This window comes from Trachymyrmex cornetzi, unplaced genomic scaffold (assembly GCF_001594075.2).
Source record: "Trachymyrmex cornetzi isolate Tcor2-1 unplaced genomic scaffold, Tcor1.1 scaffold57, whole genome shotgun sequence".
Taxonomy (NCBI): domain Eukaryota; kingdom Metazoa; phylum Arthropoda; class Insecta; order Hymenoptera; family Formicidae; genus Trachymyrmex; species Trachymyrmex cornetzi.
In genome coordinates this window covers 264,777-276,596 of record NW_017299882.1, presented here as the reverse complement: position 1 = coordinate 276,596, position 11,820 = coordinate 264,777, and the positions used below count along the sequence as shown (strand labels likewise).

The window sequence follows — 11,820 nt, the reverse complement described above, 5'->3', positions numbered from 1 at the left end:
GTCGAAGTGAGAAACGTTTGTCCACGTTGCTATTGGTTAATTTGGAATAAAACTTTTTTATTGGTTAGTCCAATGGATAAACTTCATTAGCGTTTTCCACTGAGGAAACTAGTGCAATACTAAATCCACTTAAATATAAATTATCTTATTTACTTTCAATGTTAATAAATAATAATTTAACCCTTTTAATTGCATATTCTTTGTTGTCACGATCATCTCATAATGTTAAAACGCTTAAATTGTTTATTAACAATGAAAATGCATAAATCGATTTGCTTTCAAGTACACTAGTGTTGCACTCTACTAGATTTCCCAATGGAAACGCTGCAAGTTTAAACTAGATTGATAAAGTACAGCAAACTCGCATCCATGTTTAAGAAAAACGCGGCTATTTCAAATTCACGCATTTGTATACACGTACTTTATTTGTGAAAATGAAGCCGTCTAGTACGTAAATCAATGTTGTTGAATTGTAATTAGTTTATTTATGACCAAAGAGTATATAGGAATGCTTAATTTGTGTGTTCTTTAGTTTAATATGGATTTAATTGTTGTAGAAGTTTTGTGCATAAAAGTACACGAAGGATACGTGTAAGTACAGTTTGGAATTGTTCAAGAACACAAAAGTACACATCACACGTGTGATTACTGCATGAACTTGAGCATTTTTAAAATATTATTCTGTCGGGGTAAATGTAACCCGGCTGTAATAGCTCGAATCGTGTACTATGTGCACTTCGGCCATTTTTAAGCATTATTTCTGAAAGAGTTTGCGGTACTATGTGTGTAGTTCGAATCGGGAGGATCCCGTTTGCCTACAGTTCTGATTGTACACACCACTCATATCAACTGGTGTCTAGTAATTTTTCACTCTTTTGCCAATGAGATTATATTATTTTTAAATTGGCCAATCAGCGATACATATGTGCAATATGCTCATAGGCTGCGTTCAGCACTGAAAGCAGCTTTGCAACTATTGTAAATTCTTCGATATGATTGGTTCATACATTTAAAACAATGAGGAACAAGCTTCTTTCTCTGCTGAAAGTAGCCATTGAAACAACCAATTAGAGCTATTCGGAATAACGCAGAATAACGCTGATTGGTTCTATGACGCATTCTCTATTCCGCAGTCGTTTTCCGCACGGTGTAATTTCACTCTAATGCTGGATTCACTCTGCAACCGATTTCCGTCGTACGACGCTCTGCAACCAATCAGAAAACAGGATTCCGATGATACGGAACAAAATCTAGCATTACTAAAGTGGGATTTACAATAGAAGTCGTAGCAGTCGTAGAGCCTTAAATCGTAGAAAATTAACCAATCACAGTGGAATATGAGAAGAATAATCGACTATGATTGGTCAATTTTTTACGACTTAAGACCCTACGACTGCTACGACTTCTATTGTAGACCCCCCATAAGGCGTCGTCTACAATACACGAAGTAAGAAGTAAGAGTAAGAAATTGACCAATCACAGTCGATTATTCTTCTCACATTCGACTGTGATTGGTCAATTTCTTACTCTTACTTCTTACTCCTTGTATTGTAGACGGGCCTTAAGAGGCCATAGATTTTTAAGCCTCAAACCATAAGGAGGGAAGGCTCCGATTGCACACATTGCATGTTGGGGGTGATCCCGATTGATCACGGCTCGATTGGACACCACCAATCATAGCGACCGGTGCTTAGGAGCTTTGTAGTCTCAAGCGCTGTGAGTGGCTGGTGTCCAATTGAGCCGTGTCCAACTGGGTGCCACCCGCATGTTGCACACATGCGTCGCTAATTGGCTAATTTAAAAATAAAATATTTTCATTGGTAAAGCAGTGAAAAATTACTAGGCACTAGCTGACATGAGTGGTGTGTGCAATCGGGATTGTAGGCAAACGGGATCCTCCCAAAATATTAATGATTCCACACAAAAACTTTATTTAATTTATTTATGTATGTTAATTTTTTGTATAGTGTAAAATAAGTAATTAATTAATTTTAAAATAATTTGAATGACTGTCAAAAAAACCTTTCTAATTGTACTTCAAAAATCTGTTTTATGTGAAATAAATTCGATTTTACAAGAAAATTGTCTAATAGGAATTTAAGAATTCATAATTTCATTGATGGGCTAATTAGTTTAAAACGTAAAAAAGAAGTTAAACTATGATTATAAAATTAATTATTGATAGAAATAAACATTAATCGTTGAGTTAATCGTTGATTAAATTAAGTGGAGTCTTTCTAAAATTTTGTTTTTATTTTCAAGTTGCCAGAAAATCACAATATGACAACTGACAACTACGCACAGTACATACGCATGTCGCCATTTAATATTGGATACATCGACCTGTGAACTACGCAGGGTCTGTCAAATTTTCTCGCAGTCCTTATAGAAAGCATCGTATCCTCCGAAATGAGCAATCCAATGCATCGGTTGATCAGTAAATAGCCAATTTCATATTTTACGTCTAATAAAATGTCGATACGTTTCTGTTTCTTTATGTGATTGATTGCCAAGTGAGATATAGATGATACGAATTCTTACATAATGTATTTTTTGTTTCAGCCGTCGGTTTTAGGAAATGGTACTACAATGCCAGCGGAATTCATAAATTAGGTAATAAAAAGTGACGTTTTACATTGTTAATTAGTTAATTAATCGCATGAAAACGAATAAAATTTTTAACCCTAACCTAACCTAACCGTGTAATATATTTCCTTGTCTATTTCCATGCTTTGGCGTTTACAACGCTTTAAGTGTCGTTTTATCCTTGTTGTTTAGTAAATATTAAACAAGAACAATTGACAAGTGTTGTGAGCGACAAAGCAAATGCAGCCCTTTTGGAGAAGCTGATATTTGTAAGAACTGGTTGGATCGAACTAGTAGAGGCAAATGTTGAATACATTTGAAATGTTACCTGTAGTTATAGTATAGTTGCTTCTTTATGTTTACTGTATTGGCTAAATTTTTTTTATAGCAAATTTAATCAGTAGCATTGCGATACTGGTTGCAACGTATATATATATATATAAATGTATATGTAATTTTGTGAAGAATTTGACACTAAAGAATATGATAATAAACATGTTCTTTTTAGTAGAACTTATACATTTTTCCTCCTTTTCTCTTTGGTCTGAAGAAAAGCTGAATCAAGAGGTTAAATAGACCCAATATATTCACAAGTTATATGAATTGTACAGAAATTATTTAAATATTATACATTCAGAATTAATTGTAATTTTATTATAAAAATTAATTTTTCTGTTTAGGTTTAATGAAGGATGATTTATTTAATGATATGCTTCATCCGGATGTAGAAGAAGCATTGAGACGCCTTCCTCAGGAAATTTTAGATCAACGCAATTTCCGTATAGTAAGAGCCCTACAGTTGAGTGCTTGTCACAGAATCTTGCCCAAAGAACAGTGGACTAAGTACGAAGAGGTCAGTAAATATCAGTTACCATTGACTGATCAATATCGCAATTGATCCAAAGTTTTCTTAGCCAAAAGAAAAATTTTTTTTACAGGATGTACCATACCTTAAGCCATATCTCGACGAAATCGACAAAGAGAACGAGGAGAAAGCGAGATGGGAAGCGTCATAAAATATAACTTAGCTTATGGTTACTATAGTAATGTAACAAAGACTCTCCGTTCTTTAATGTACATTTCGCGGAGAAGAGGTGGTTTGTATATATTAAGATGAATAGAGATTAAATAAATTAAATTCGTTTGTTCAAAACAGTTATAAGTATTCAGTAATGTTGTGTATTGATCATGTTATAAACATCCGTTTAATTTCCCAAATGATCATTTCCAAATAATAAACTGTATATCAAATAATAATAAGTCAATTTATAATTGTGAAAAAATATCTGTTAAGCCCATGTCACACTGTACATTAAAGGTCGATAATTGCGAATTGAAGATTAGAATTAAACTAATCGGAAACAAAACAAAACGGATTAAAATAAAAGTCTGATTGGTTGAATTCTAATCTCTAATTCATAATCCTCAGTTTCCAATGCATTGTGTGACACGAATTTTAGGAGGAGAAGGCACATGCTGCAATATTGATAGAATATTTATAATATTGTTTAATTATTGCAATGCACATACTTTTTTCTCTAATAGCCAATACGTTCAGTATTTGCATTCAGTACATACTGATGTACATTGAGGCCGTCATCCAATCGATGATAAAGACGTGTGTTTAATGGAAATTGTTGATAAAGATGTGTTGTGTGTATATATATATATATATAAACAAGGAAAACCATGAAGTTTCATCAATAGATTTTTCTGTTTGGTAAATCATGTATTTGTATTTTTATTTCGATTAGTGTACGATGCCTTTAATATGCATTAGTATGTTCAACCAAATTTGCTATAAATAATTCATAACTCAGTACATGAAGATATTAAATGAGTTGCAGATAGACGCAAAAATAATTCTCGATCGAAGATACATGACAATTGGAAAGAAATTGTATATCATTGTCGATTGGTTTCGCGTTCACATATATGTCTGCAATATATTTCTTATGTAAGTGTATATTGAATCACTTAGATGACACATGTGATAACTGAACGATAATGAAACAGTAATAATAATAACATCGTTAGTATGTTTTATTAAATTAATTAAGAGAAAACAAAAAAACATTAAGCGACATAGTGAATCAAACAGATTGAAATAAAACACGAAACAAGTATATCTAAGATTTACAATATTTAAAAATATCCTAGTATTTTTTTCATGTATTACAAAAGTTAATGTTTTTAATTTCCAAGTGGACATTCCAAAATGCGACTTGGGAAATTAAAGAAATGCAGTTTTATCTATTAATTCGATTATTTTGAGCACACAAAATACTGAAATTTTTTAAAGTTGTATAAAAGTGTTTTTCTGGAAAATTTTATTATAACATAAGTTATATTTGAAGGTATATTATAACAGGAATGAGGAATATATATTATAACAGGAATTGTGCGCTTTGGAAACGCAATGAGGGTGATTTAAGAAAATGTCTTTCTTTTTTAGGGAAAAATTCACCGCAGTCAAATTTTCCAAAGTTTCTATTTTGCTATATTTTTATTTTTCAGCATCAAATTTTGCGTTAAAATCATGTCGAGCATTTGCAATTCTAAAATCGATACCTCGAAATGAGTTAATGCTTTACTCGATTTTTCCCTTAGTATCCATATGGACGAGTCTTGCATACCGAAAGTTGAAGAAAATGAGAAAGGGATTAAACGAAAGTGCTCTAATGGAATTCGACCGGCCCGGATGTGCCATTAGGGATCATTCATTGATCGTCACTGAGTTACATCATCCCTCACATACATGCGGCACGCGTTTCGCGGGCAAATTGTCGGATCAATATCTCACCCCCACGCGGACCTGAGCTGAGCGGTATCGCCGAGAGGAGCGTGCGGCCGCTAAAGTTTCGAGGAAGCCGTCGTGATTGCATCGTCGTCTCGTCAGACGACGGAGAGTGCTGCTGGTGATCCTGCTGGTGATTCCGCTGGTCGCTGGTCCTCCTGAACGTCGAGTGTTCCTCTTGAGCGCGAGCGAGTTCGTTCCTGCCGGATGAGCCCGCGTGACCAGCAACGTTTCTCCAGCAACGTGCCGAAGAACACGACGCGCGCTGGTCAGCACGAAAAATGATTCGGAGCGTGGTAAATTGAATCATCTCGACGTTAAATTGAATCATCTCGATAAGATGAATTGTCGAGCGCGGCCGCTCGCCTTTTTCCCTGAGAAACGCTTCGACCGGTGGAGGGTTCGATCGAGAAATTATGGTCGCGTTGCACCCGGCAATCAGGTCGACAGTTACTGACGTTTTTTCTGCAAAAATCGAAGGGGATAATTAATTTGCAACAGTTGTGGCGTCTTTCCCTCGTTTCTGGTCGAAAATCGATTCTGGATGTGCCCATGAATGTTAGGCTTAATGAAGGCAGTATGGGGATTGGAACCCTTAGTTCAATGAATCACGGGAGATTTTTACGAGGTCAGCATCCCGAGATTGAGAAGATATTTTACGAATTTAATGTCTATTTCGAGAGCCTTAACGAGACACGGCTATCGGTTTCCACGTGGCTGTATCGAAAATCGAATTGCGGTGGATGACTCAGGGGTCGCGTTGTTGCATGAGGTTGTCAATTAGACAGCTTCGATCATTTTCGTCTGTAGTCTCGCTGTCGTGAAATGCGCTGTCTCTCGAGGTGATATTTCAGAAATTTTGAATATATAATGAAATAAATTTTGAATACAGTATAAATTTTAAATATATTAGAAAAAAAGAGTATCGAAGGACAGCGCAAGAATAGTTTCGTTAGAACTTCGTGGCAGTGGGAGGGAAAGGGAGGAAGAAATTAGTAGGAGTATAACGATCGAATACTGCTCGCGGGTGCATGCAATACTGCATAAACTGCATTTAGCCGGTACCACCAGCCGTTTGTACTTTAATTTGGAAGGAAAAATGTCAATTCTAAGGCCTATTATTCCAGAATCTCAGATGTTCTCAATACTGAATCGACCAAATTTCTAATTAATTAAATAACAATTTTTTGTGTAATTTTTATAAAATTTTTTTCCAGTTTTATTCCGAGATGCAAGATAATGATTTATTTCTTTATTTATTTTGTTATAGGTATAATGTAATTTTTTTATATCTTAATGATCTAGGTTCTCTTAATAATCTGCGTTCCATTTGGCACTGGTAATGCTGGAATTGTTTATCCTTATTTATCAAATATTAAACAAATAATACTCGCGAGCATTGTGAGTGCCAAGTGAAACACACTCCTAGTCTATCAGAAAATACGCAACATACTATTCTTCTATGTATATAACTAACACATTTTTGTTTGAAGTCATTGGGAAATTTTATTTTTGTTCTTTTTCGAAGAGATATAGAGAAAAAGATGATAATGTGTGAGACCTTGTTGCTAATGTAGCACTATTTAAAGTTCCATTTAAATTCTGTTATAATTAACACCATTTTTTACAAAAGGTTTTTAACTTGTGCTTAAATAGATAAGTTGTGAAACAGTTGCCGTCACGACTGATGCAACAACCTTTTTGTTGACAATTGATGTTTATTACAAAGTGTACCAAAGTTTTTTATCTGATTTTTGTTGTCAAGTTTAACAAGGTTTGAAATTCGTAAGTAACGAATTTATACTTTAAATTAGTAACATTATTTTTTATTTTGAATAAGTAAGAAAGCTGAAATAATTTTATTTTTGCTAAAAAACGTAACTAAATCTAAATTTGTCAGTGTTTTTCATATTGCTTTCTAACAAGTCAGTAACGTGGGATTTTTAATAAACGTCTTTTGTTAATGTGCAGGACTACATTACTACCGTTTTCTCTAAAAGAAAAATTGACGATAAAAAATTGGAAAAACAAATTTTTTTATTATCAAGTTATTAATTCAAAATATTAAATTTACGGTTATTAAATTCTAGATTTGAAGTTTATATTTCAGGTAAACGCAAGGACCTAATAAAATTGTGAGGACTTCAACTACCTAATAAAAATTATATATATATATATATATATATATATATATATATCCTCTATAATACATCTTGAAATAATCGATGAAATCGTTTTGTGTGATTTGCAGATGCGGGGAATACAGCGACCGGCGTATTTCCACACGAGGAAAACGCTGATAGAGGAGCATCAAGAAGACACGAAGATCGCGCGTTACAATCTCGATCTGAGGAAGAGCACGACGATCGTTGCTAGAATAGTCAGCCAGTAACCTTCCTCGTTTCTTCGAGTTATATTAGCTCGATACAGTTGTGCATCAGTCACGTATGATCACGTGTGATGAAATCACGATGTTAGATAAATCAGGTGCTGCGCCAAAACACTACCTCTGCTATATGTACAAAACTACTGAAGAATTGATCGTATTAGGGCTACAATGAAAAAATATAGATACATTATTATATTATAAAAGAATTATATATATATATATATATATACATTTATCCAAGTATATATAGAAAGGATATATTCTGATGGATAAGCGTTTACACACAGTATTGATATAAAGTTCTGTATCAGAAAAGACTCTTCCTTGCTACGAGGTCCTTAGTCGATTGACATTATTTGTTATGGAAGCGTTTAGGGAAAGAAAACGAGAAAGAATGATAATTTATGCCTATCAATTTTTTGATGGATACGCACGTGTAGTAGGTGGATAATTGCATATAAGCATACACACGCAACAAACACACGCATTGAAAGCTCAAGCAGAATAGATTTAAGTTAAAAGCGAGAACGATGAGTATACCATACGATGAGAGCTTAATCTGGATAGTAGTGGTCGGCTTTATAGTGGCGTTCATTCTGGCGTTCGGTATCGGCGCCAATGATGTCGCCAACAGCTTCGGGACGAGCGTCGGCGCCGGGGTGCTTACGATATTTCAAGCTTGTGCCCTGGCGACCGTCTTTGAGATCGCTGGTGCCGTCCTGATAGGATACAAGGCAGGTATCGAGGCAATGCTGGTTGTCGAATTTTTATATATTAAATAAAAATATATAATATTGTATAAATCATTATTGCGAAAACTTTTCTTAGAATTCTTCATATAATTTTTCATAATTTTTCAACATTTCTAATTTTACAGTTTTAGAAAAATATTCAGACTTTTTTATACAAATCGGAACAGTAAGAAAACTGAAAAAGTATACATCTTTTTAAAAATTTTTTTATGTGTGAATTCTAAAATATTCCAAGATTTCTCTTTATAATTTTAAAAGGAAAACTTCATAAAATCTGAAGAGAGATTTAAGATATTTTTTTAGAAGTCTTTACATAAATTTGAAATATGACAAATTCTGAAAAATATTATGAAATATAAGAATTTTTTCTCCAGGCCAAAGGAGTAATATATAGTGTATATTTTTCAAAATTTGTTTCTCGTTTGCTTTGCTTCTAAAGGCAAAATTTGCATCCAGAATTTATAGAGCAACCCGGTAGAAAGTTTGACTTTGGAAAATTGTTCTCACTTGACGATTTATTCCTCCGCTACAGGTCTCCGATACAATGCGCAAGGGTATATTGGACGTCTCATTATACGAAGGCCATGAAAAGGAGTTGATGCTAGGAGCGTTATCTAGTCTAGCCGGGTCCGGTGTCTGGCTACTGCTGGCTACCGCATTACGACTTCCAATTTCCGGTACGCATTCCATTGTTGGTGCTACAGTTGGATTTTCGCTCGTGTGCCGGGGTACCGCCGGGGTTAGTAGCACCACGACGCGTTGCGATTGCGTTACATAATGTAGCTCATGAAGTAATTTAACCATATCCATGTTGTAGGTAAAATGGATAGCTCTCGGTAACATAGCAGCGTCCTGGTTTGCCAGCCCCATACTCAGCGGGATCGTGTCCGTCAGTATCTTTTGGATAATAAGAAAAACTGTGCTCCAATCTAACAAACCGTTTGAACAAGGTCTTCATATTCTTCCTATAGCGTACGGTTTGACCGTTGCTGTCAATATTATGTCAATTGCACTTGACGGACCTAAACGTAAGTATTTTGAAAAAATTAAGTATATAATCTTACTCCAAGATTCTAAATATTTTCAAGAGAATAAAAGGGAGAAAAAATAGTATGAAAAAATAATGTTTTTGTGTAATAATTCATTATTTTAAATTTTGTATCTTTTTATTCAAGATGTCTTTTTTAAATTTGTTAGTACTAATGATGGACAAGATGCCGTGGTGGATCAGCTTGATAGTCGCGATACTGGCAGGCACATTTGCCGCAGTAATCGTGTACGTGTACGTGGTACCACGGCAGAGAGCGAGAATACTATTAGCATCGAATGGCAGTGACGAGAAGGCAGCAGCAACGACGGCGACGAACTTTGGCCTCTGCCAAGAGAACAACGAGACAACGGCGTTGTCAGTGATCTCTGAGGCTCCCTGTGGCAGCAGCAACGGCAACGCTAACGCCGACCTGGCTCCGAAGTTGCGTGGTAATAGCAGCGAGAGCCCATTACTGATGGTCGCCCAAGCGGACGTGGAGAACGCGCAGATGGACGGGATAGCAGATGACGAGGCGCAACCGGAAGTATCGAGATTGTTCGCTTTTCTGCAAGTTCTCACTGCGATGTTCGGCAGCTTCGCACACGGTGGCAACGACGTTAGTAACGCGATTGGGCCGCTAATTGGGCTCTGGGCGGTATATGCGGAGGGCTCGGCCCGACAGGAGGCCGAAACACCCATACTCATACTGTTGTACGGCGGCCTAGGTATTTCTACGGGATTGTGGGTGTGGGGACGCAGGGTGATACAGACGCTGGGCCAGGATCTGGCACGCATTACTCCCACGACCGGGTTCACTATAGAGGTAAACGAACGATTGGATTATTTTCGGAGAATTCTGCGAAAAACAGAGTTAAATCCTTTTAGTTCCTGATTTTTATTGTATTGAAAAGTATTTATTGTATCCTTGAAATAAATTTAAAGACAGAAATAAATTTATAACACGAGTTTTATGATAATAATAAGAATTAATAGATATTAGAGACTTGAAGGGATTAATAATATTCCATTTTCCTCTATTTCTTTGCTACATGTATTCATAATTGACAAGGTCGATTTCCTGTTTGATTTCATAGTTGTTAAGCCTTTCTCTTTATTGACTGAACTATGTTATAATATTAATCGACATGAAACTTTTGATTGTAGGTGGGTGCCGCGGTGACAGTCCTGTTGGCAAGTAAAATTGGTCTACCTGTGTCAACGACGCACTGTAAAGTGGGGTCAGTGGTGTGCGTAGGATGGGCCTCGCGTGGCGGCGAGGGGGTATCGTGGAAGCTGTTTCGCAATATCGCGTTTGCATGGCTGATCACCGTGCCGATGGCTGGATGTCTGTCTGCCGGTTGCATGGCTATTTTCCGCGAGATAATTAGTTTGTGATCTTTTGCAGTTGCAAACGACTCAAGCGTTTTAGACGCAGAATACCATCCAAATACTGCTGTTGTCAATAAGTTCTGAACAAATAAATGGTCAAACAAAGAAATTTTCACCCGCTTCGTTGCTCACTTTCTCTCAAAGTTTAAGTTTTAATTTAAGTTTAAATTTATTCAAATTAAGTATGTCGGGAAACAGATCCACGATATATTTATGATTCTTTTCGCGAAAGAATCGACTGCAGTAATACAGCCTCGGTGAAAATTTTTATTATAATTCTTTTTAATTATATGTCTCTTAATTTTTTAATCCTATTTTATTTAAAAATGTACTTGTGTTTCTTTTCTTAGATACTTTATTATTATTTATCTTACTTTTGTTTTAATTTTATATTTTTTTAAATTTATGAATCTATTCTGTGTGTGACTGAACTAGTATACTCGTTGTACTTAAATTATAAAAAATAAATATATTATAAATATAATATATTATAATAAATATATTATAAATACATTATCTAATATTTGAAGTTTGGTGAAAGATGGTTTTAGTACACTTTGGTGCAGTGCGAAGGACAGATTCTATTTTTTCGTTTTTAGTATTATTACTGTACATACGCTATTTTTATCTGATTTAGTTCTTTTATTGTTTTTAAGTTTGCTTGTGTTTGTTTTATTATTTAGTTAATTTATATGTGAGTGAATTAATAAGTAATCTTCAATTTGGTTTGTATTTTTTTTGCTTTTAATTATGTGATTTTGTATATTGTGTTAATATAATACACAAAGTTTTGTTTTTTACTGCTATATAATTTTTTCTATATAGTTACTGTACATTAATAAAATTATAACTTTTTAAAAAATTTCTCAGATTTTTT

The 11,820-nt window shown here is 34.9% G+C and overlaps 2 protein-coding genes across 2 annotated transcripts; both read left to right on the top strand.

Annotated features, from left to right (window-relative positions):
- Positions 1–2,307: 2,307 nt before the first annotated feature.
- Positions 2,308–3,749, top strand: LOC108766067 (cytochrome b-c1 complex subunit 7). The gene is made up of 4 exons (XM_018515110.1): positions 2,308–2,437; positions 2,563–2,613; positions 3,267–3,439; positions 3,525–3,749. The coding sequence occupies exons 1-4, from the start codon at positions 2,410–2,412 to the stop codon at positions 3,600–3,602; spliced, it is 330 nt and encodes a 109-aa protein (XP_018370612.1). The 5' UTR covers positions 2,308–2,409; the 3' UTR covers positions 3,603–3,749.
- Positions 3,750–8,040: 4,291 nt separating this feature from the next.
- NaPi-III (Na[+]-dependent inorganic phosphate cotransporter type III) lies at positions 8,041–11,182 on the top strand. Its single transcript, XM_018515085.1, has 5 exons — positions 8,041–8,506; positions 9,057–9,263; positions 9,342–9,552; positions 9,722–10,377; positions 10,719–11,182. Exons 1-5 carry the CDS (start codon positions 8,303–8,305, stop codon positions 10,947–10,949), a joined length of 1,509 nt encoding a protein of 502 aa, XP_018370587.1. The 5' UTR covers positions 8,041–8,302; the 3' UTR covers positions 10,950–11,182.
- The last annotated feature ends 638 nt before the right edge of the window (positions 11,183–11,820 follow it).